Source organism: Oncorhynchus tshawytscha, linkage group LG10, assembly GCF_018296145.1.
Source record: "Oncorhynchus tshawytscha isolate Ot180627B linkage group LG10, Otsh_v2.0, whole genome shotgun sequence".
Taxonomy (NCBI): Eukaryota; Metazoa; Chordata; class Actinopteri; order Salmoniformes; family Salmonidae; genus Oncorhynchus; species Oncorhynchus tshawytscha.
Window position 1 is genome coordinate 39553370 of NC_056438.1, and position 26815 is coordinate 39580184.

At 43.2% G+C, this 26815-nt stretch overlaps 1 protein-coding gene across 2 annotated transcripts in view; it reads right to left on the minus strand.

The window, feature by feature from the left end:
* Positions 1 to 26815, minus strand: part of ankhb (ANKH inorganic pyrophosphate transport regulator b) — a 107042-nt gene that overhangs the window by 46654 nt on the left and 33573 nt on the right. The window contains exons 3-6 of one of the 2 annotated variants that reach the window (XM_024419911.2): positions 23542 to 23758; positions 4791 to 4909; positions 3169 to 3252; positions 2558 to 2728 (exon numbers count right to left, since the gene is read on the minus strand). In XM_024419911.2, coding sequence (XP_024275679.1) covers positions 2558 to 2728; positions 3169 to 3252; positions 4791 to 4909; positions 23542 to 23758 — 591 coding nt within the window. Of the gene's footprint in view, positions 1 to 2557; positions 2729 to 3168; positions 3253 to 4790; positions 4910 to 6081; positions 6339 to 23541; positions 23759 to 26815 lie in introns of those variants that run through there. The other variant, XM_024419912.2, reaches the window with a different exon arrangement.

Sequence of the window (26815 nt, forward strand, 5' to 3'; positions counted from 1 at the left end):
CCCAAGAAGGCAAAGGTAACTGAACTAAATGACTTATCGCCCCGTAGCACTCACTTCTGTCATCATGAAGTGCTTTGAGAGACTAGTCAAGGATCATATCACCTCCACCTTACCTGTCACCCTAGACCCACTTAAACTTGCTTACTGCCCCAATAGGTCCACAGACGATGCAATCGCCATAACACTGCACACTGCCCTATCCCATCTGGACAAGAGGAATACCTATATAAGAATGCTGTTCAATGACTATAGCTCAGCATACAACACCATAATACCCTCCAAGCTCATCATCAAGCTTGATGCTCTGGGTCTCAACCCCGCCCTGTGCAATTGGGTCCAGGACTTCTTGACGGGCCGCCCCAAACTTCGCTGATTCTCAACACTGGGGCCCCACAAGGATGTGTGCTCAGCTCCCTCGTGTACACCATGTTCACCCATGACTGCCTGGCCATGCACACCTTCAACCCAAACTAACGAGACTTAAGGGACTGTGAGGGGAAGTTAAGTAGTGAGGAGAGGAGCAGGACGGCATTTTTTAGTATTCTATTCTATTCTATCCTTCCATTTTAATTTACCTTGGGGATTATAAAGGTCATATTGAAATTAATTGGATATTCTACTAATTATATCACTGATGAACCAACAGTCAATGAACTGAATGACCCGCTGTTTAGAATGTGTCACTGCTGTCACGCCCTGGCCATAGAGGCTTTTATTCTCTATTTTGGTTAGGCCAGGGTGTGACTAGGGTGGCCATTCTAGTTTCTTTATTTCTATTTCTGTGTGTTTGGCCGGGTGTGGTTCTCAAAGGCAGCTGTCTATCGTTGTCTCTGATTGAGAATCATACTTAGGCAGCTTTTTCCCACCTGTGTTTTGTGGGTAGTTGTTTTGTGTTTCACCAGACAGAACTGTTTTGTTTTGTTCCACTTTGTTATTTTGTTTCAGTGTTCAGTTTGAAAAAATAATCATGAACACGTACAACGCTGTTCTTTGGTCCTCTTCTTCAGATGAGCATTACAGAACTACCCACCATCAAAGGACCAAGCAGCGTGGTAAGGAGGACTGGACATGGGAGGACATCCTGGACGGCAAAGGATCCTACACATGGGAGGAGATCCTGGCCGGAAATGTTCGCCTGCAATGGGAGCAGCTCGAAGCAGCAAGGAAGGCGGAGGCAGCTGGGCCAAGGATTACACGGGGTCAAGGCTGGCACTAAAGACCGGGAGGCCACTCCCACATTTTTGGGGGAAGGAGGCACACAGGGAGATTGGCTGAGCCAGGTTGGAGACCTGAGCCAACTCCCCGTGCTTACCATGGCAGGCGTCGTACTGGTCAGGCACCAGGTTATGCGGTGCACCGGGTTATACGCGTTCTTAGCCAGGTGCGCTACATCCCAGCTCCCCGGATCTGCCGGGCTAGGGTGAGCATCCAGCCAGGAGGGATTGTGCCTGCCCTGCTCTCCAGACCTCCAGACGTCTCTACGGCCCAGGGTATCCTGCGCCGGCTCTGCGCATTGTGTCTCCAGTGCGTCTGCACAGCCCAGTGCGTCCTGTGCCTGCGCCCGTGCCAGGCCAAAGTCACCATCCAGCCAGGACGGGTTGTGCAGGCTCCTAGCTCGATACCTCCAGTGTGCCTCCATGGCCCTGTGTATCCGGTGCCTCTGCCAAGGACAGGGCCTCCTGTATGTCCCTCCAGCCTGGTGAGTCCTGTTTCTGCACCCAGAATTAATCCTCTTGTATGTCTCCCCAGCCTGGTGAGCCCTGTGGCAGCTCCACGTACCAGACTGCCCATATGTCTCCTCCCTCCAGTGATGATCCATGGCACAAAGCCTCCAGTGATGATCCATGGCACAAAGCCTCCAGTGATGATCCATGGCACAAAGCCTCCAGTGATGATCCATGGCACAAAGCCTCCAGTGATGATCCATGGCACAAAGCCTCCAGTGATGATCCATGGCACAAAGCCTCCAGTGATGATCCATGGCACAAAGCCTCCAGTGATGATCCATGGCATGATCTCCGGAGCCGCCAGCGACGGCCTCCAGTCCGGTCCGGAGCCTCCAGCGACGGCCTCCAGTCCGGTCCGGAGCCTCCAGCGACGGCCTCCAATCCGGTCCGGAGCCTCCAGCGACGGTGGGTAGTTTTGTGTGTAGTTGTTTTTTTCCACTTTGTTATTTGGTTCAGTGTTCAGTTTGAACACGTACCACGCTGCGCTTTGGTCCTCTTCATCAGACGAGCGTATCAACTGCCTTCAATCACACCCATAGAGCATTGACATGCAATGTGACTTATTGTAAAGATTTTTAACAGATCATGCATCCAGGTAGTTAATTTATATAGAAGCTCTACAATGTTAACTTTGACACCTGGGGTGTGTTCAGTGAGGTGAAATGTTCAGAATGTTTTAGATTGAAATGTAATACATAGAGTTGACACAATTCACAATTCTACATAAAGGATAATCATATGTTCTACACAAAGCATTTCTAACATCCAAACAGACCACTGTAGAAATACAAAGTTAATCTCCTGACCCCATCTGACCTGAGATAACCTACCCCCACTTCAGGCCCGCTGGACTCTGGGATGTTGTCGTGGATGTTGCGGTAGTAACCCAGTCCTACAATGGTGAAGCGCACCAGGGCCCCCATGTAGAGGGACAAGATGGGGATCAACATAGGCTCCAGACACTCCAAATGACTGTGAAGCAAGATGGCCACAAAGACAATCTGGAGGGAAAGATGGATAGAGAGAGAGGGAGGATGGCAGGAAGTGCAGAAAGAAGAGGCAGATAAAATGTTGGTGTGGTTTTAAGAGGAAGACAAAGAGAAAGGCAGACATGTTGACATGTCCTAACCAGAGAATCAGAATGACACATTCACTTTTGATCACTGTACAACTTCTCTAAGCCATCTCAAGTAGAAGGATTTGCTAATATAAGTCCTTAATTTTAAGTTGCAGTGATAAAATAAGGATTTTTATACTTGAGGCACACAGTCAAGCAAATGCAAATAGTAAAAACAAATACTACTAGATTGCACAATGCAGTACAAAATTAACTAATGCCCATACTTCTCCCTATACTCTGCTTTGCACCCTCCTGAATCACTATGACAATATGTATATTAAATGCAATTCATGAATAGACCCATTGATAACTGATTCTTACCTGAGCTATGACATCAGAGACGGAGGCACAGCCCACTAATAGGCTGTGTTTGTGCTTCAGTAGAATACCGGCATGTGTCCAGGCCTGAAACAGAGGACAAACAGACCATGGATCTTTTTTTTTTTATTCATCGTTATCTATTTCAATAGGGACAGATACAGTATATAATAATACATCAAATTAATTGTAACAACAATGACAAACATTGTATTATTTACAACAAATAGTCAACGAATAGCTGTAGGAGCCGATATTCACTAACTGGTCCACTAACAATGCAAGACAACTAGACTCTTTTCAAACTGACTCATCATATTGCGCTTGCTTGCTTCAAGAATTACTCAATTTCTAGTCAGCTAAAAACACTCAAAACATAGGGGCTGTTGTTTGAATTTAGGCTAAGTGAGGGTAAGTAATTTCCACAAAGGGCCTGCGTTTTACATGTAGCTCCTATTTTGTGTGTGTGCTTGGTTTACCTTCAATGGTCCAATGCAGCTGTTTTTATCGCAATATCGAATCATTTCTGGGTAACAATTAAGTACCTTACTGTGATTGTTTTCCATTAAAATGAGCAATTTCTCAAGGAATTAGGACTGTCTGGGAGCGGTAATGTCACCAGGCAGGCCAAAACTCCATCCCACAAAAACAGGCTGAAATTTCAGGCGTTTTTTCCAAACAGCTCTTACACTAAAAGGTGTTCCTAATGTTCTGTACACTCAGTGTATATAAAACACTGAGTGGGCCTTTAACAATGGAACAATATTTATTTGTATTGTGCCTTTCTGACTATATTTTTTCTATAATATAAAACAGCACAGCCACAAACAAAGCAATGCATATAAATAACAAAACAAATTAACCAATTTGCAAAAACATTTTCTCTTTGATTTTGTTGCCTGTGTTCTTTAAGTGTGGCATTCTATTTTTAATATTCACAAATACAGTAAGTAAACTATTACTGTTTCACGTAGCATTTTTTCCACAATGCAATATAATTTATGTCATCTACTGTATTCAGTTTATACAGTATGTACTTTTGATTAAACAGTAATACTGTGACATTTTACAATATTTATTTTTTTACAGGGTAGCACACAAACCAGAACACTTCATCCAGGGTTAAAGAAAAACAGAAATATACTCACACTGTTAGTAAATAACTAATACTACTTGGAAAAATAGGAGATAACAGTACACGTAGACCTACACCAACACTGCTGTTAGATACACTATACAATGTAACACAGATATGCTAATTAAAAGCAGAAGTGGTTTTAAGATATATTGTATATATATTGCATATTTTATCTAGGTAGCACGTTCTCAGCGATAGGTCGGAATGTAAAAAAAAACACCACCTCTGTCAAGCATTTCCCAAGCCAGAGACTAAACGAGTAGGGTGAAGTTGCCCCTGGGCGCTGATCTTGGGTCAGTTTAGCATTTCACCCACTAATGATTAAGATTAGGATTGGGAGAAGGAAAGGTGTTCCTAGATCTGTCCTTCGGGGAAACCCCAGAGCATTCTGAGTAATAGGTCATAATGTCAGAACACCGCCTCTCTGTCAAGCATTTCCCAAGCTAAAAGGGAACTAGAATCCAGCGGGCAGCAGGCCACAACTCACCATGGCATCGAGTAGCGGGAACACTGCCAAGTAGAGGAAAGCCCGCCTGGTCTTGTTTCCGACAGAATCGTCCACATGATGGAGCTTATTGATGATGTAGTAGCCCAATTCTGTGTAGGCTAATGGGACAAGGAAATGGAGATAAATGTCAGAGCACTTCAGGGGCTTCAGTCATTAACAGACCAATGATTTATCGTCACTAGGGGAATAAAATGGTTCCCCAGGAATGGTTTGCAGTCAGCTGAAAACAGGTTACTCAGGAATGTGCAGCAGAGTGAGCGTTGCAGATATACACTAAGAAAAGAGGGTTTCTTAGGGAAGGGTCATGGTTCTATATGTAACCATAATGACTCAAGTAACAGTTTGCTTGGTGTAAGGGAATCATTCTATGGTTATGTGCTTTACTGTATTTCCGCAGAACAGGCTGGTAATAATGATGCATACGACTTCAACTGATATACAATATAAATGACATACAAGGACCATGGTTAAAAACTTGTTTTTAACTTGAATCGTTGTCAATTCCGCAAAGCAGGGCACCGCTGTTGAATGATTAAGAGAAAATGTGAAAATCCTTACTATAAGTGACACTGCATTAAACACACTTCCTGCCCAGTCAGTTCTTGTGAGTATGACTAAGATAGAGGCAAAAGGCCAAATCATGCAACTCAAGGCACTACTCTGCCCACTTTATCAACCTACAATGACAGCTATTTTGAGAAAACAATCACTTACATCTATTTGTTCACAAGAGTTAAGATAATTTGGTTTATTTTAAGGGCTTTACTTTCTTGAGTCTGTAGTTATGTCAGATATAGGTGTATGTTTTACAAGAGTCTGGTATAGTGGCAGCACTGCAGACTGAACCACTTCCAGTATAGGCTACACCCTTGGCCACGGCAGTTTGAGCCCTGCCTGTGCCAATTTCCTGTCTGTTGCCTTCTTCTTTCTGCTACCACCCCCTCCACTTTCCCACTGTTCTTGAAATGCAGAACATAAATATTTGTGGCATCAATATGAGTCAGAAACATTTAGTCTAGTGTCAGAATTGACTACATGGTGTAAATAGGCTAATTTGAGTCATACAGTCATTTTCATCCTAACTGAGATCATTAGAAATATGGGTATGTCCAGTGTTGCCAACTTAGTGCCTTTGTCGCTATATTTAGCGAGTATTCAGACCCTTCTAGTGACACTTTTTTTTTTAAACGACGAGCAACAAATCTAACTACTTTTTCTGGTGTTATTGGAGACTTTTAGAGACCGATGTGAAAGCACGTATCGTTCTTACTCTTCTCAACGAGCGCTGCCATGGGCCCCACCCCGTCCCAAAGCACTCACAGGTGTCCCAGTCCTCGCGCAGGAGATGTTCACCCCTCCTCGTCCAGACTGCAAATGAATCGCGTATGCGGGAAGCCGTCGCTGGCTGATCCCGCCCTGAATGTAAGCGATGTAAATGTAAAAAACAAGAAAATTAAATAACAAACTAAGTAACTCTGCCAGTGTCTCTTTTGGGTCACTTTTGCCGGTCCCAAGCCCGGATAAAGGAGGAGGGTTGGAATTGTGACATAACAAGAATGACAGAAGAAAGTTCATTTGTAGTTCTAAACATATTTAGGGTGTTTTTTACTCACTTTTTGTCTCTCCCACGATGTTATTCCTCTCTCCAATTACGCAAATTAGATGATGATGTCATTTAGCGACTTTTAGGGCAGCCAATAGCTACTTTCCTTACTGAGTAGTTGGCAACAAGGTATGTCACGGAATGAAGGATACGCCACAGTTTTTGTGGGGGGTTGGGTATGGATTACTTACGTGCCTACTTTTACCTATGATGGTCAGTTGCCCACAGACAACACGGTGTGTTAATGCCCCCTGCTCAGAACCATGTTGTCAAGTCTACAGCAGCAGTATTGGGGTGCAATGCACATTCCACTCTGTAAATAGAGTAAAAATAGCCATTCATAAAGTTGTTCAATAATCTTTGGCAGATGGCAAGATACAGATTAGTCTACATCTGACGCTAGCTACTACTTCTGCGGGCTGTCAACCAGCAAAGTTGAGACTGGTGTGTTAATGAGTACGTTTTGGTTATAGCTAGCTAGTTAGCTACATTATTTGATAATGCTAGTGAGACAGGCAAGCTATGATACTGTGATGTAACTAGCTAAATATATAGCCTCTCCCTAATGTGTAATGTGATATTCTTCAAAGAGAAGAAGACTTGCATAGCTAATGTTACACCTGATGACAGGTTGATAGGATGCAATGTTAGCCAGCTTGCTATCGATAATGTTTAAACTCGAACTGGCTAGCAAGCTTAAATAATCAAGCAAACCTGATGACATGTTTGATTCATGTAGCCAGCTTGTTTCCAATAATGTTTAAACTCGAACTGGCTAGGTAAGATCCCTGCTTAGCTAACTATCTCAAATATTCAAGCAAACCTGATGAAGTTCAATGTAGCCAAGTTGTTTTCAATAATGTTTCAAGCTAGCTACAGAAGCTAGCATTAGGAAGCTAGGTGGTAGCTAGCTACCTAGCATTTGAGGCCTTTAGCTAACCCAAAACAACATTCCAACAACATTATTGTGTATTTTCTAGTGCAAAAATAATGATGGCCTATCACTAGACAAGGATGCAGTGGCCAGACACCAGTCCTGTTTCAGAGTAATGGAGGACACTTGAATCAGGTTGGCCATATTTGATCTGGTCAAAGGTGAAAATACTATCACTTCTCTGTCCTGGAATTCACCTATCATAACCACCATTGTTGATATTGTGTCTTGTATGTTGTAAGGAGGTGCCCACTTCCACAGTGCCGATGGTCTATCCTGGGCCTGAGTGAGTAATGTCAACCAATCAGTGCCATACTGGCACATGTCCCTTATGAATTAGCTGTGAATCATAATCTCTGATTAGCTATGCTCAACCGTGTATTTACTGTTGGCTTCCATGACTGTATGGCGGCAGTCTTTCTCTCCCTCCCTCTCTTTCTCTGTTATAGGAGCTTGGTCAGATCTGTAAGTCAGTGGCCAGTATCTGGGACGAGAGGGGCCTGTGCCTGATCAATGCTGCCATGCCCATCAGGCGTTGGCAAACACCTCCGAATGGACAAAAGGTGATTACTATATCATAACACTACATCACAAGTGTTTAGAAACCCTGGCATGAGAAGAGTGCCATCCTCCTGCATCTCTCATCTGGCTGTAGTTATTGAACTCTACCTGCTGGACCCATGGGTTGAGGCAAACTCTGTCATATCCAGGATGGACTGTCATGCACTTCACCCCTCCTGCCACCTGACTTCATGTGTCCATAACCTGTAATACATTACATAGATGGAAGGGACTTCAACAACCACTGGAGACTTGAAGACAGAACCTCACCCAGAGAGCTGTGCATGTCAGTGTCTGGTTAGACAGCCAAATCTTTAGAAATGTGCAAATAGACAAAGAATGCCATGCTACACTGAAGAAAAATATGAATGCAACATGCAACAATTTAAAAGATTGTACAGAGTTACAGTTCAAATGAGGAAATCAGTCAAATTAAATACATTCATTAGGCACATATACCTTTAAAGCAAGGTAAGGGCGTGGTTCAGAAAACCAGTCTATCTGATGTGACCACCATTTGGCTAATGCAGTGAGACACATTCGCTTCACATAGAGTTGATCAGACTGTTGATTGTGGCCTGTGGAGCATTTGTCTCACTCCTCTTCAATGGCTGCACAAAGTTGCTGGATATTGCCGGGAACTGGAACACGCTGTTGTACACATCGATCCAGAGCATCCCAAACATGCTCAATGGGGGACATTTCTGGTGATTATGCAGGCCATGGAAGAACTGAGGCATTTTCAGCTTCCAGGAATTGTGTACAGATCCTTGAGCCATGGGGCCGTGCATTATTATGCTGAAACATAAGGTGATGGCGGTGGATGAATGGCACGTCAATGGGCCTCAGGATCTTGTCATGGTATCTCTGTGCACTCAAATTGCCATTGTGTTTGTTGCCCGTAGCTTATGCCTGCAGTGGTCTAAGGCACTGCATCTCAGTGCAAGAGGTGTCACTACAGTCCCTGGTTCGATTCCAGGCTGTATCACATCCGGCCGTGATTGGGAGTCCCATAAGGAGGCGCACAATTGGCACAGCAATGTCCGGGTTTGGCCAGGGTAGGCCGTCATTGTAAATAAGAATTCGTTCTTAACTGACTTGGCTACTTAAATGAAAGTAAATAAAAACATTCCTTAACCCCCCACCACCAACGTCTGCCATCTGCCTGATACAGTTGAAACCGGGATATATCCATGAAGAGCACACTTCTCCGGTGTGCCAGTGGCCATCGAAGGTGAGCATTTGTCCACTGAAGTCAGTCACGTAAAGACCCTGGTGAGGACGAGCACGCAGACGAGCTTCACTGTGACGGTTTTTGACAGTCTGTGCAGAAATTATTAGGAAGTGCAAACCCAGTTTCTTCCGCTGTCCGGGTGGCTGGTCTCAGACGATCCCACAGGTGAAGAAGCCAGATGTGGAAGTCCTGGGCTGGTGTGGTCTGTGGTTATGAGGCCGGTTGTACGTACTGCCAAAAACAACATTGGAGGTGGCTTATGGTACAAAAGAGAACATGAAATTCTCCGGGAAGAGCTCTGGAGGATATTCCGGTGTCAGCATGCCAATTGCACACTCCCTCAAAACTTGAGACATCTGTGGCATTGTGTTCTGTGACAAAACTGCACATTTTAGAGTGGCCTTTTACTGTCTCTAACACAAGTTGCACCTGTGTAATGATCATGCTGTTTAATCAGCTTCTTGATGTGCCACGACTGCCAGGTGGATGGATTAGCTTGACAAGGGAGAAACACTCACTAACAGGAATGTAAACAAATTTGTGCCGAAAAGAGAGAAATAAGCTTCTTTTTTTCTCACATTGGGAACATTTCTGGGATCTTTCATCCCCCTTTTAGCAAGGGTCTGAATACTTATGTAAATAAGTAATTTGATTGTTTTACTTTTTTATTTTTTGCTAACATTTCTGAAAAGCTGAAACATCAGGGACTGTAACATACTCTGCTTCACGGAATCATGGCTCTCTCCGTATATACTGTCCCAATCCACATAGCCAGCTGGATTCTCATTTAGGAATAAACAACTCCCCGGGAAGAAGAAAGGCAGTGGTGTATGTTTCATGATTAATTACTCATGGTGTGATTGTGATAACTTACAGGAACTCAAGTCCTTTTGTTCACCCAACCTAGAATTCCTCACAATCCAATGGCAACCATTTTAACTCTCAAGAGAATTCTGTTCTGGGATGCTGGTGAGCAGCAAGACGTGTTCTCTCAGTGCTCTGATCCAGGGCGAACAATTTACTATTAATACTTGACCAACACCTGCTCCACCGTGTTCATTTTGTAACATTTCATTTGAAATCAAACCCAATTTACTAATCTGACTTTAAAAAAAAAAAAAATTGGCCTTTTAATCGTAAAATGTCGAGACAACAACGGCCGCAAGCCACAAAGGAGCAGGCCTCTGCTGAAGCCTCGGGCTCACCTGACACGGACTCTGATCCCACCCCCCCCGATCTAGACATGGTAATGGCGGCTATCATTAATTCTGAACAGACTGTGCTGGCTAAGGTGGAGTCACTATCCACTGACCTATCTGCACAAACAGTTATTCTCCGCACTGAGGTCAACATAAAGATTGACTCCATTAACGAAGACTTGGCGAGACATGACACCCGTCTGACTAGCCTGGAAGATGGGGCAAGTATTACTCTGATAAAGTGGTGACACTGGAAGAGCAAGTCACCTGGCTGTCATTAGAGGTTGTCAAACTCACTTCCAAGGTTGAGGACCTTGAGAACAGACAGCCCCGGGGGAACGGTCACATTTTTGACGTGAGAGAGGGACTCGAGACTGTAGGCGGAATGCGGCCTACCCTGTACATAGCTAAACTGCTACAGGAAATTCTAGGCCTCGATCATGCCCCCCACCCTTGACAGTGCGCACAGAAGCATACAGTCCGCACCGAAGAATGGGGAGCTGCCCAGACCCATAGTAGTAAAATGCCACTACCTTCAGGAGAAGGAGGATGTCTCCTTAAGGCAGCGAGAGCGGCTCCCATCACCCACGACGGCCAGAATATTCACATTTACCTGGTCTACACGGCGGCAGTCATGAAGAAGAGGTCCGCCTTCAACGAGGTGAGGGGGCTCCTAACACCGCTGTCTGGACACCAAGTTTATCATTATTTACCCAGCTGTGCTGAAGGACCATGTGTACTATTCTTTACTATTTGACTGGTTGGTCTGCCATGGTGCTTAGTTGCGGATGGCACGGTTTGCAGGTTGTATAGCCGGGCGAACACTGCAGGAAGGGTATTAATTACCAAGCATTTACCAGTAATTTTTCGGTGTTCTGTCTTGTTAGGATGTTCAACAGAAGATTACATTTATACAAATGTTGAATTTTACTGAGTTTGTTTTCCTATTTACTTAATAATAGGTTTTTAAAATGTGTGTGTGTGTGCGCGCATGCGCGTATATATATATATATATTATATAAATACATACATACATACATACATACATACATACATACATACATACATACATACATACATACATACATACATACATACATACACACACCACGCAGTTGAAGTCCGAATTTTACATAGACTTAGGTTGGAGTCATCAAAACTCGTTTTTCAACCACTCAACAAATTTCTTGCTAACAAACTATAGTTTTAGCAAGTCGATTACGACATCTACTTTGTGCTTAACAAAAGTCATTTTTCCAACAATTGTTTACAGACAGATTAATTCACTGTATCACAATTTCAGTGGGTCAGAAGTTCACATACACAAAGTTGACTGCCTTTAAACAGCTTGGAAAATTCCAGAAAATTATGTCATGGCTTTAGAAGCTTCTATTAGAGTCAATTGGAGGTGTACCTGTCGATGTATTTCACAGCTTACCTTCAAACTCAGTGCCTCTTTGCTTGACATTATGGCGAAATCAGCCAAGACCTCAGAAAAAAATTGTAGACCTCCACAAGTCTGGTGGAGGTCGCGGAGGAAGGAGACGCATTCTGTCTCCTAGAGATGAACATACTTTGGTGCAAAAAGTGCAAATTAATCCCAGAACAACAGCAAAGGACCATGTAAGGATGCTGGAGGAAACGGGTACAAAGTATCTATATCCACAGTAAAACGAGTCCTATATCGACAAAACCTGAAAGGCACTTCAGTGCACTTCACAATATAGATGGCATCATGAGGGAGGAAAATTATGTGGATATATTGAAGCAATATTTCAAGACATCAGTCAGGAAGTTAAAGCTTGGTCGAAAATGGGTTTTCAAAATGGACAATGACCCCAAGCATACTTCCAAAGTTGTGGCAAAATGGCTTAAGGACAACAAAGTCAAGGTACTGGAGTGGCCATCACAAAGCCCTGACCTCAATCCCGTAGAAAATGTGTGGGCTGAACTGAAAAAGCGTGTACGAGCAAGGAGGCCTACAAACCTGACTCAGTTACACCAGCTCTGTCAAGAGGAATAGACCAAAATTAACTCAACTTATTGTGGGAAGCTTTTGGAAGGCTACCTGAAACTTTTGACCCAAGTTGACAATTTAAAGGCAATGCTACCAAATACTAATTTAGTGTATGTAAACTTCTGACCCACTGGGAATGTGATGAAAGAAATTAAAGCTGAAATAAAGTGGTGATCCTAACTGAACTAAGACAGGGAATTTTTACAAGGTGTATGTAAACTTCTGACTACAACTGTATATATTTTTTTCCCCAAGTGGATGGGTTTGGTCAGGGGGAGAACATATAACAATGCCTCCATATATATATATATATATATATATATATATATAGATACTATCCTTCAAATATGCATATTGCATATTCAGAAAACTGAGGTGGTTCCCTCCAGAATCCTTTCCCTAGTTGTAAACTTATGTTCTCCCTGGATAGAGCTCTACTGAGGTTCAGTTTAACATGGAAGCATTTTGCTCTAGTCTAGGTGAGGTAGATACAGCCTTCCAACAGGGGGAGGCCAGCATAGGGGTCCAAGGTTCTCTCCTTGGTATTTTGTTGTTTTTAGATGTTTTTTATTATCTGAAATTTGTATTACTCTGACCTTTCAGCACACTGGCCATGTGAACGTACTAACATTAATTTCTGGATTTCTATGAGTATGTCAAATTCACATACTCTAGGCGCCACATGGTTTATTAGCTGGAACGTGAAAGGAATTAACCAGGTGGTCAAGCGTAGCCGAGTGGATGCTCAAGTCTGGACATTGTTTTTCTCCAAGAGACCCATCTCCGGTCCAGAAACCATGATAAACTAAAGAGAGGATGGGTAGAGCAAATATTTCACTCCAACTTTGGTGCCAAGTCCCGAGGGGCAGCCATCAGAAAAGGCACCCCCATAGTAATTTCAGATACTAATGGAAGATATATTAAATGATGGGTAGCACACAGGTTATTCTAGCTAACCTCTATGGTCCTAATTGTGTTGACATTGGTATATTTGATTTGCGCATGTGCCAGCACCAGCAGCGCAATCCTCCCTCTTAAGCGCGAAGTGGGTTTGGAAAAACTGAAAGTACCCCCTGGACACACTGGTTGAATCAACATTGTTTCCATGTCATTTCAATGAAATTACATCGAAGAAACTGGGAATAAACGTTAAATTGACATCTGTGCCAAGTGGGTATGTATCTTAGAAGTAGTTTTCACATACAAATACAGAAAATCGCCAATCAAAATAAACATTGTACCACAGAAACCATGTAATTTTTGGGAAGCCTATTTGATTTGAGTTTGGACATAAAGTGCCTTTACGAAAGTATTCAGACCCCTTGACTTTTTCCACATTTTGTTACAGCCTTATTCTAAAATGGATCAAATAAAATAAAAATCGTAAACAGTCTACACACAATACTCCCTAATGACAAGGCGAAAACAGGTTGTTAAATTATTTAGATAATTTATTAAATAAAAAAACTTAAATATTCAGACCCTTTGCTATGAGAGTCTAAGTTGAGCTCAGGTGCTTCCTGTTCCCATTGATCATCTTTGAGATGTTTCTACAATTTGATTGGAGTCCACCAAATTTGGTAAATTCAAATGATTGGACATGATTTGGAAAGGCACACACTTGTCTATATAAGGTCCCACAGTTGACAGTGCATGTTAGAGCAAAAAATCAAGCCATGAGGTCGAAGGAATTATCCGTAGAGCTCTGAGACAGGATTCTGTTGAGACACAAATATAGGGAAGGGTACCAAAAAATATCTGCTGCATTGAAGGTCCCCAAGAACACAATGGCCTCCATCATTCTTAAATGGAAGACGTTTAGAACCACCAAGACTCTTCCCAGAGCTGGCCGCCCGGCCAAACTGAGCAATTGGGGGAGAAGGGGCGGCAGGTAGCCTAGTGGTTAGAGCGTTGGGCCAGTAACCGAAAGGTTGCTAGATCGAATCCCCGAGCTGACAAGGTAAAAATCTATCATTCTGCACCTGAACAAGGCAGTAAACCCACTGTTCTTAGGCCATCATTGTAAATAAGAATTTGTTCTTAACTGACTTGCCTAAATAAATTAAGGTAAAATAAATAAATAAAGAAGGGCCTTGGTCAGGGAGGTGACCAAGAACCAGATGGTCACAATGACAGAGCTCTAGAGTTCCTCTGTGGAGATGGGAGAACAACCATCTCTGCAGCACTCTACAAATCAGGCCTTTATGATAGAGTGGCCAGACGGAAGCCACTCCTCAGTAAATGGCACATGACAGCTCTTAGAGTTTGCCAAAAGTCACCTAAAGACTCTCAGATAAGGAGAAACAAGATTCCCTGTTCTGATGAAACCAAGATTGAACTCTTTGGCCTGAATGCCAAGCGTCACGTCTTGAGGAAACCTGGCACCATCCCTACGGTGAAGCATGGTGGTGGCAGCATCATGCTGTGGGGACGTTTTCTGGCGGCAGTGACTGGGAGACTAGTTAGGTCTGTACAATTGCCCTTATTTTAGTGCCCCAAAAACTTAATATTTCAAGATCAACTGTAATGTCAATACCATTGTAAAGCACAATTTCTCCCATTTCCAACAGAATCAATTACATGACCTAAACACTGCCGTTTCTGTGTAACAGTATAACTTTAGACCGTCCCCTCGCCCATACTCGGGCACGAACCAGGGACCCTCTGCACACATCAACAACTGACACCCACAAAGTATCGTTACCCATCGCTCCACAAAAGCCGCGGCCCTTGCAGAGCAAGGGGAACCACTACTTCAAGGTCTCAGAGCAAGTGACGTCACCGATTGAAACGCTATTTAGCGCACACCGCTAACTAAGCTAGCCATTTCACATCCGTTACATCTGCATAATTCAAGCAGGCAATGAGCCCCATGGGGTCTTTTTTTAAATGGTGGAGATGTGTGGGAAAATTGCTTTTTTTCACTCGATCTGTCCAACCTATCGCCTCTAAAATGTAAATAAAACACTAAAAAGAGTTTAACATACCTATTTGAAGGTTTGTTTCGAATCAGGTTTTTAGGGCGCTGCTAAAGTGATCTTAGAAGTAAACAGCGGCTTTGAGAAAGATGATCGCATGCAATGATGACGAAAAAAAATGACAAGGTATACCCCCTTACCCCCGTCACTGTCCATTTCTTGTTTTTAAACGATGAGAGAAGTGCTACACCTGGTGGAGAGAGATTGTAAGACATAAATAGTAGCTTTATGCGTGCTGTACGTTACGTCATGACACGTCAAGATGTAATGGAGGGTCCGTTTAAAACTTTTCTCCAATACTATAGAGCCAATACCATGTCGATCAACTCTTGAATAGAAACCTAGTTCACACCCCCGATTTTGAAGTCAACACAGTCGCTACAGTCCCATTAGTTTACTTTGTAGCCTCGTTTGAATATCGCGGTTACGCACATTTGTACGGAATGGGGTGAGTTTACGTTAGCTACGAACCAAATGGACAAGACACACTGCCATGAAGCGTTAATCCATGTATAGCGTATAGCTACATTTTCAGTTATTACAAGTTTCTAATTTTGTCAGTCGTTTTCATTGCAAGTCAGTGTACTGTTAGCTAGCTAGCGAACGTTAGCTTGCTGGCTCGCTAACTAATGCTACGTGCATGATCTGTGTAGTAATATTATTCGTATCGCAGAAATCCATTTGCATTGCTAATAATAGCCTAATGTTAGCTAGCTAACATTGAACCTAGTTGGTTAGCTTTAGCTACCTGCAGATTCATACTCCAGCATTTCTTGCACGGTGGCTAGCTATGACAATCCGTTTGTACTGTAGCTAAGGGTTGGGATTATGGTTAATTGTTTAGCTTGCTACATGTCTAAACAAAAGACTCCACATTGCAAGAGACTGATTACATGACCCATCAAGTTCGCTAGTTGTGTCTGGGGTTTATTACGGACATCTTTTGTGTTTCATGAACGTGTATATGTCTAGACAATAGTGACCCATCCACTTGTGTCTCTGGATAAGCATCATGTAATAATTATTGAATATTTATACAATATTTTTATCTGGACAATTTCAAAGTAATAGTATTTTTTTATTCCACCTTTATTTAACCAGGTAGGCCAGTTGAGAACAAGTTCTCATTTACAACTGCGACCTGGCCAAGATAAAGCAAAGCAGTGCGACAAAAACAACAAGAAATTACAGGGAATAAACAAACGTACAGTCAATAACACAATAGAAAAATCTGTATACAGTGTGTGCAAATGAAGTAAGGAGGTAAGGCAATAAATAGGCCAATAGTGGTGAAGTAATTACAATTTAGCAATTTACACTGGAGTGATATATATGCAGATGAGGATGTGCAAGTAGAAACACTGGACCAGTTGCTGCGGGGGGTGCGTAGCTGTTGGCCGGGGTTCTGGTAGTCAGGTGAAAAGCATGGCCAGCCGTAGAGAAATGCCTTTTGAAATTCTCGTGGATTCAGTGGTGACAGTGTCTCCTAGCCTCAGTGCAGTGGGCAGCTGGGAGGAGGTGCTCTTATTCTCCATGGACTACAGTGTCCCAAAACTTTTTGGAATTAGTGCTGCAGGATGCAAATTTCTGTTTGAAAAAGATAGCCTTTGCTTTCCTAACTGACTGTGTGTATTGGTTCCTGACTTCACTGAAAAGTTGCATATTGCGGGGACTATTCGAAGCTAGTGCAGTACGCCACAGGGTGTTTTTGTGCTGGTCAAGGGCAGTCAAGTCTGGAGTGAACTAAGGGCTATATCTGTTCTTAGTTCAACATTTTTTGAAAGGGGCATGCTTATTTAAGATGGTGAGGAAGGCATTTTTAAAGAACAACCATGCATCCTCTACTGACGGAATGAGGTCAATAACCTTCCAGGATACCCGGGCCAGTTCGATTAGAAAGGCCTGCTCACAGAAGTGTTTTAGGGAGCGTTTGATAGTCATGAGGGGTGGTCGTTTTACCGCGGACCCATAACGGACGCAGGCAATGATCGCTGAGATCCTGGTTGAAAACAGAAGGTGTATTTAGAGGGCAAGTTGGTCAGGATGATATCTATGAGGGTGCCCATGTTTACAGATTCGGGGTTGTACATGGTAGGTTCCTTGATCATTTGTGTGAGATTGAGGGCATCTAGCTTAGATTGTAGGATGGCTGGGAGTGTTAAACATATCCCGATTTAGGTCACCTAGCAGTCCGAACTCTGACGATAGATGGGGGGCAATCAATTCACATATGGTGTCCAGGGCACAGCTGGGAACTGAGGGGGGTCTAAAACAAGCGGCAACAGTGAGGGACTTATTTCTGGAGAGATGGATTTTTAAAAGTAGAAGCTCGAACTGTTTGGGCATAGAACTGGATAGTATGACAGACCTCTGCAGGCTATCTCTACAGTAGATTGCAATTCTGCCCCCTTTAGCAGTTCTGTCTTGATGGAAAATGTTGTAATTGGGGATGGAAATGTCAGAATTTTTGGTGGTCTTCCTAAGCCAGGATTCAGACACAGCTAGGACAGCAGGGTTGGCAGAGTGTGCTAAAGCAGTGAATAAAACAAACTTAGGGAGGAGGCTGCTAATGTTAACTTGCATGAAACCAAGGTTTTTACGGTTGCAGAAGTCAACAAATGAGAGTGTCTGGGGACACACAGGGCCTGGGTTAACCTCTACATCACCAGAGGAACCGAGGAGGAGTAGGATAAGGGTACGGCTAAAGGGTATAAGAACTGGTCATCTTGTGCTTTGGGAACGGAGAATAAAAGGAGCAGATTTCTGGGCGTGGTAGGATAGATTCAGGGCATAGTGTACAGACAAGGGTATGGTAGGGTGCGAGTACAGTGGGGGTAAACCAAGGCATGGAGTGACGATGAGAGAGGTTGCATCTCTGGAGGCACCAGTTAAGCTGGGTGTGGTCTCCGCATGTGTGGGGGGTGGGGATAAGGGGGCCATCTGAGGCATGTTGAGCAGGACTAGGGGCTCCACAGTAAAATAAAACAATGAAAGCTGCCCTAAACAACAGTATACAAGGCATATTGGCATTAGAGAAAGGCATAAAGCAATCACAGGTGTTGATTGGGAGAGCTAATACAACAATGCGTAAACAGCTAGGAGAATAACAATGGGTAAATGGCGATGAATGGGCAGAGAGGGTCAGTTAGCTACACACAGGGCCTAATAAACAAAATTAAGTTCCATGTTAATGAACAGTCCAGCAGGCATCAGCTGTGTAGCCAAGTGATCATAGGGTCCAATGAGCAGCAATAGATGAAACAGGGAGCCGTTCAGTAGTCGATTACTACGCTAGGCGAGCGGGAGACACGGCGTTCAGGAAGCTAGCAGGCCGGGGCTAGCAGATGGATCATCACCAACATCCACGACGCAGAGGCCGGTTGAGAGCACATCGGCCGAATTGCGTCAGCATACCAATCATGATGGATCGGCGGGGCTCTGTGTCGACAAATTGTCCAGGCCAATTGGAAAGAGAGGTATTGTAGTTGGTGTACTTAGTTTGCTAGTCGGGAGATGGGCCTAGCTCGAGGCTAACTGGTGCATGCTTTTGGACAAGGGCGTTAGCCACAGTAGCCACTCGGTAGCAGCTAGCTAGCTGCGAAGATCCGGTGTAATGGTCCAGAGCTTGCGGCAGGAATCCGATGATGTAGTGGAAAAAAAGCAGTCCGATATGCTCAGGGCTGATATCGCACTGTGCAGACTGGCAGGTATTTTCCGGGCTAAAGCGGCTGGTGTCCGAGCTAAAGGTAAAGACTGCTAGCAGTGGCTAACAATGACAAATAGCTAGTAGCTAATTAGCTGGCTAGCTTCTGATGGCTAGCCTTTGATGGAAGTTCCAATTATAAGGTCGAAAAAAATGGAGAAAAAAAATGGAGAAAAAAAATACTCCATTTTTACATGGGTTGAAAACAAACACGTCTTGCTGCTGCGCCATCTTGGAAAGTAGGCCAAGGACTATTGTAGGCTACTACTTAAACCACGTTTACTCTTGAAATCTTTGGTTGTTTACTACATACACTATCCTACTCACTCTGTTTAGTACATAGCCTCACATGAAAATCCTTAGAGATAGGTGGGGCTAAGGCTTAAGAGGGTGTGAATGATGCTGAATAGGTGTAGACAAAGAAGAGCTCTCCAGTATGTGTACCAAAATATTCAATGGACATTTTCTCTGATATGGGGTTACAAGTTTATCCACTTTCTAAGCAGAATTACTTTCCCATTGTTCCTCAACTGCAGTGTATGATATACCATTTTGTAGCTCTGAGTCTATACTTTTATCCAATGTAAAAAACATTATTTCAAATATTTCTACATAAGACCGAAACGAGGGGGTCGGTCACAATGTGAAAATGTTTTGTAGTAAAAAATATGTTTCCAATGACATCATCAACCAATTCTGAAATGTCCCTTTAAAATGAATGCCTGTGCAGGGCTCTAGGGGAGAAGTCCTTCACTTCAAAACTTCTCTCCATAGCTAAGCATATCTCGCTTTCACTACCCAGTACCCTTGTTTGTTGTGATTGAATGGCAAAGACACCCAAGAAACACCCACCTCAAATCACCATCTCCATGACAACTATCATTTGGCTTCAGTCATGGCTGCTGCATTTCATAATTAACAAGCTAAAAAATTAGGCCAAATCAGGAAGTTCCAACCCACTTTAAAAAAAAATATGCGTGTGCTCCAATGGAACCACCTACAGCAGGGGTATTCAAGTCTTAACCTACGAGGTCCAGAGCCTACTGGTTTTCTGTTCTACCTGATAATTATTTACACCCATTTGGTGTCCCAGGTCCAAATCAGTCCCGGATTAGAGGGGAAAAATTAAAAACAGGTCGAGGTCCAGAGTTGAGTTTGAAGGACTTACATACAGCATGGTATTTTAAACATCGGTGTTTAATGCGGAGCTCAATGTTAAAATGTTAAAATTACATTAGAACACCTTTTTCTGTTAATGTTTTCGTTTTGTGATTGCAAATGGCATTTAGTTACATGTCCCCTTTCCATGAGAAGAAACACAAATAATATTGTCACATGGAAAGAATCTCAATGTACATTCATATCATGCTCTGCGCACACTGTTCCTTTGTGGAGTGTTTATAACCAGAGTTTGTCTTTGTGGAGGAAAAGTACAACCTATGACACATCTGGTCTCATTCCTATTAAAATGTGTTCAGTCTTATCATTGGGGAAACATTCTTTCACATAATGGAGACTCTAGAAAGAAGCTTGATGAGTACTGTCTGGAGCATTTGCAACAGTGTTTCTTTCAGTGTGAAGTTATGCCAACATTGGTAATGCAGAGAGAAAAGTAGTTTAACACTAGAATGGCTAAAGCAGTCATTTGGACTGCTCATGAGTGTATTAATTTTATTACTCTGCAATTTTTTAAGTCATACCCCCCTCCGTCCTTGACTTTTCTTAAATAAGTCTATATAGCACAACATCGTTGTTAGAATCTTAATATCACAAACAAAAAACTGTAGTTATAACCAGTTTAAGGAGGGCATGCCATTTAAAAAAAATATTTTTCCCTTTGCCCCTCCTTCTCCTATCAGTCTACTCTGGTCTACTTGGCGTACACGGTGAGAGCGTGCGTAATTTACAAAATCGGAATAAAAACGACTCCGATGGTGGGGAAGAAATGAATCAGGTAGCCTTCGTATAAACTTTCCTGACCCTGACAGTCATTCTGAATGCAGGTTGCGGGTGTATAAAGAATCCAACTGTTGTATATCCTTACTCTGGCTGGATTCCAATAGGAATTACACATCACGTTCCAAGCCAGCATAATGTGACTTGCAGGCCTGATGTGGCCTGTAAACCAGGAGTTTCCTAACACCACTGTGTTAGGGTGAAACTAGGCCATCAAAGTAAGGCCTTAAGATATACACTATATATACAAAACTCAAATGAGTGGATTTGGCTATTTCAGCAACACCTGTTGCTGACAGGTGTATAAAAATCGAGCACACCGCCATGCAATCTCCATAGACAAACATGGCTTTACTGAGGAGCTCAATGACTTTCAATGTGGCACCGTCATATGATGCCACCTTTCCAACAAGTCAGTTTGTCAAATTTCTGCCCAGCTAGAGCTGCCCCGGTCAACTGTAAGTACGAAGTGGAAATGTCTAGGAGTAACAACGGCTCAGCCGCGAAGAGGTAGGCCACACAAGCTCACAGAATGGGACCTTCGAGTGCTGAAGTGCGTAAAAATCGTCTGTCCTCGGTTGCAACACTCACTACCGAGTTCCAACTTCAGCACAAGAACTGTTCGTCGGGAGCTCATGAAATGGGTTTCCATGGCCGAGCAGCCGCACACAAGCCAAAGACCACCATGCGCAATGCCAAGCGTTGGCTGTAGTGGTGTGAAGTTTGCCACCATTGGACTCTGGAGCAGTGGAAACACGTTCTCTGGAGTGATGAATATCGCTTCACCATCTGGCAGTCTGACGGACGAATCTGGGTTTGGCAGATGCCAGGAGAACGCTACCTGCCCCAATGCATAGTGCCAAATGTAAAGTTTGGTGCAAGGTCCATACAGAAATGGTTTGTCGAGATCGGTGTGGAAGAACTTGGCTGGCCTGCACAACGCCTTGACCTCAACCCCATCGAACACCTTTGGGATGAATAGGAAGGCCGACTGCAAGCCCGGCCTAATCGCTCAACATCAGTGCCCGACCTCACTAATGCCCTTGTGGCTGAATGGAAGTATGTCCCCACAGCAATGTTCCAACATCTAGTGGAAAGCCTTCCCCGAAGAGTGCAGGCTGTTATAGCAGCAATGTTCCAACATCTAGTGGAAAGCCTTCCCAGAAAAGTGCAGGCTGTTATAGCAGCAAAGGGGGAACCACCCCCATATTAATGCCCATGACTTAGGAATGAGATGTTCGACGAGCAGTCATATAGTGTATGTATTATAGTTTAATTTAAATGTTAGCTTTCACCTAGGCACTCACTTGGTGAAAGCCACATACCATTAAAAGGAAAGAATTAAATCAAATTGTCTTTGTCACTAACAAATATAGTCACGGGTGGTAACTCTACAATTCACTGGAAAAGAAAAGGCACTGTGGGAAATTAGGCTTTACACCATACAGTGTTAAAACAAATCCCAAACATTATTTACTGTAACACTACAGAAAAACTGAGTGCAACAGTGTTAGTACTAAACAAAGTGAGTCCAGTTTACTCTAAATCAAGTTTTACACTGTAGGTGTGGCGTATTACTCTACAATAGAGCTATGCTAACACCACAATCTTGAACATTTTAAGAATTGAATAGAGAACACTGTAACAGAGTTAAATCTTTGAGACTTTCAAAAGTGTTATTTTAACACCAGTTCAGTTGGACTGATATGTTTTAGAGTTATATGTACACCATTGATTTTGCTGTGTGAAACAGGAGCAAGGAAGGGACAGCATGGTTGGATCGAACAAGCCGGTGACAATGCTACGGGCCGACTATCAGCACACTTTGCACAATTTGTACTTATGGTGACGTTAAGGCTACTGATATTTTCATCACCGTGGTTCTTGCTGACTGTGCTTCTTGGTGGTTGAGGTATTTTTTTAAATTTTGTTGTTATAAAAATAAGCTGTTACTGTATTCCAAAACATATGCTTTCTGTTTCATAGTTGTAAAAAAGGCACTCCAAGGTTAACATTGATTGAACACTAGAACGTTGGTGTTTTAAGTGGTTTTTAGTTTTTACAAATGTCCTACAGTAACAAACTAAAGAAAATGCTATTGTGTTATTAAAAAAATATAATAATCGTATTCTAATCTTACCTTCATAAACACAAACAAATTATTTTTGTGATAGCATATATGAAATGTATTAATTACGCTGTTAGAATGTTGTAGACAGAATGACTGCTCATTAGCTTGAAGGGGGATCTCTTGAGGCCCAGTGGTTCTAGTGTTAAGAACATTTGTATAGCTTGCTAAATATGAATATAGATGCAGAATGCCATATTTGGTTATATTTTATCCTGACTCGTGATACTTTGTGTAAATAAATACAGTAAAAGACAGAGGAAAGCAGAGATAAGCATGGAAAAATGAAAGATTCCCTGCAGCTCATTGGTAATTTCACTAATAAAATATATAGATAGAGTAAAAACATTAATTATACACCTCATGAACTTAGAACAACTGTCCTGCCTTATTATAACTTGTGATAAATCAGCTCACCGATGAGAACGTGAAAGATGAGCGCTATCATCCCGGCGGTGACCATGCACAGCACGGCTTTGGAGCGGTCGCGTTTGCTGTTGACAAACACCAGGCCCACGTTCTTGAAGTCACTCATAGGCCCTGTGAAGAACTTCATTAGGGAGTAGGCCAAGCCGTAGCTTGCCAGCATCTCAACCGCATCCTCTTTGACCGCTGCAATACCCCTGTTCAGAGCCTGCGAGAGAGGACGATAGAGAGAATAGAGGAGTTGAGAGAAAATATAGTATATATTTTTTTTAATTAATTATTTGTGCTGACGGATGCATTTATCTTTGCATCCATTTAAAAAAAAAAACAACTTTTACCCCTTTTCCTCCACGATTTCGTGGTATCCAATTGGTACTTACAGTCTTGTCCCATCGTTGCAACTCCTGTCTGGACTCGGGAGAGGCGAAGGTCGAGAGCCGTGCATCCTCCGAAACACAACCCAACCAAGCCGCACTGCTTCTTGACAGAATGCCCACTTAACCCGGACGCCAGCTACACCAATGTGTTGGAGGAAACACCGTGCACCTGGCGACTGTCAGCATGCACTGCGCTCGGGCCCGCATCAGTAGTCGCTAGTGCACGATAGGACAAGAACATCCCTGCCGGCCAAACCCTCCCCTAACCCTGACGACGCTGGGCCAATTGTGCGCCAACCCATGGGCCTCCCAGTCGCGGCCGGCTGCGACAGAGCCTGGACTCAAACCCAGAATCTCTAGTGACACAGCTAGCTCGGGAGGCCATTTTTGTTTTCAGTTATTAATGTCACATAAGGGCCAGATATTCCAAGCAATTAAACACTTTTGCTAGACTCCTTTCATTACGCACACCTGCCCCCTATTCCCAGTGATTAGTAATTGTATTTGTGTGCCCTTGGTTTACCAGTGTCCTGTTGGTTATTGGTACAATGTCCGTTGGTTCGTGTGAGTACCTGTGCTGTGTTTTGGCTTTTGTGCCATTGTGGAATGCGCAGATGATTACGGGTCTCGTCCCGTGTGTTTATCATTGTGCGCCGGTGTTATTTATTCGAGGTACTCCTCGCTCTTTTGTTTGGGTTTCTACCCTGTGCATTGTATAGTGTTTGTTTGGTCTTTGTCCCCATGCCTTTACACAGCACGCTGTAATTTGGGTATAATTTTTTTTAAACTATTACGAATTCCTGCGCCTGTCTCACGACTCATTCATACCAACGTGACAATATGTTGCATATGGTTATGTTTATGCTACTTACCCTTTAACATGCTTATAATTGCAGCAGATCAACTACTACAAGCTTGTAGTATTAGACCCCATTATGGCCCATTCTTTAACTGTATTAAATAAGGTGCAGCAGAAATTCATCAGAATTCCATCACATACAGTATGTTACAGTGGCCAACTATCAGTTTTCAAAGCTCATATAGGCTAAGATTACAGGTACAGTATAGGTTTATAGTATATTGCCGTCGGTCTGTTTGCTGAAAGATATCAGGTACTATCAAGTGTTGTGATGCACCACACTATTGATGCCTTTTTCAGGGGAAGCAATCTAGTTCAGACAATGCCAGTTTTGTTTTTGTTGCAGGATTAGAAGCTCCGTCATCTACCTGTCTCTGAGTGAACAATAAATGTCTTTCATGGCTCACAGCCCAGAACTAAAGACCCTAATATCAAAACCAGAATTAGTAGGGATTCCACAGGCTTCAGTTACCAAGGTATTGAAATCCCCCACCATGACTAACTCAGAGCTACGACGAAGTAGTAGAGGTGAGGCTAAATGTTTGAAATGGATTAAAGGGATTCTTTGGAAATACAGTATATTGTAGCTATTTTCTTTTAAATATAATTGGACCATTTGATTTGAACCCTCAGATGTACAAGTATATTTAATTTACAATTTCTATGCGCTATCATGTATGTACATTGCATGTTAAATGGGACCAGAGATTGAATTTTTTCCTTGGCTGTTTATTTCCCATGCTTTTCTTAAACTCTTGCTGACAAATATTAGCATTCTTCTGATTCTGGCCCAAACATTTCTTTGTTTTCAGGTCAAGTCAAAACCACCCTGTCACTCACACTCTTTACTTGTACTTGTACATCAGTATCAACAGGTTACAGATGTAGAGACTGAGTTGTGACACTAAGATCAGAACCAATCAATGTTTGAGTTTAATAAGCACATGAACATTTCCCATAAAGTCTACCTCTGCAGGATTAGAGGGGGTTAGTTTCAGCTCAATTCAGTCCGAAATGTAAAATGTTGAAATGAGACAGACTACACACCACAAAACAAATGGGGCTATGTCTATATTACCCACTAACAAACAGGCCCATTTTTTATCACATTCTTGCCTGCATATGCATGTTATACCTCCCATGTGCATGCGGGCATGCCGGTGAGGAGTGGTAACAGTGGTGTGCAGATGTGGGTGGGCGTCTATTTGAATAAATCCATTGAATATACACCATCAAAAAGAAGTCCATAATTAATTTGTTCAGGCAGGACCTAAGAAACATACGTCGAATAAAAGGTATTTTCAAAACAACAGAATGACATATTTTGAGTTGAATTATGTCCAAATGAATAAAATCAACAGTTCCTTATTTTGTTCATTAAACAGACAAGACAAACCTACTCGATCACAGTCACACATACAGTACGTGTTATAGTAAGAATATAATATAATTGTCACATTTACTCCCCCTCCCGCTCTCTGGCACTCGACGTCGCCAGGTGTCTCATCATTACGCACACCTGCCACCATCGTTACGCTCACCTGCGCCTCGTGACACTCACCTGGACTCCATCACCTCCCTTTTATCTGTCACTCCCCTTGGTTCTTTCCCCAGGCGTTATTGACTGTTCCTGTTTCATGTCTGTACGCTTTGTGTTTCTTGTCTTGTCTCATGTTCGTTTATTTACCAAATGAGTCACTCTCTGTACTTGCTTCCCGACTCCCAGCATACACGTTACAGAATAACGCCTCACCAAGGGGAAGCAACAGGGATCTCTTCCAAGTGCCGCTGCTGAAGCAACCGGCGATGCCTTGGCCGGCTCCCGTTCCTCGTCAGGCTCCCGTGCCTCGTCAGGCTCCCGTGCCTCAGCCGGCTCGTCAGGTTCCCACGTCTCAGCAGAAGCGACCGGCCCACTCCTGGTCCTCGGGATTGTCCCTCTGGTCGACGTCGTCCCAGCTGGCTCGTCAGGCTTCCATGCTTCAGCTGGTTCTACAGGTCCTCACGCATCAGGTGGCTCTACAGGTTCCCA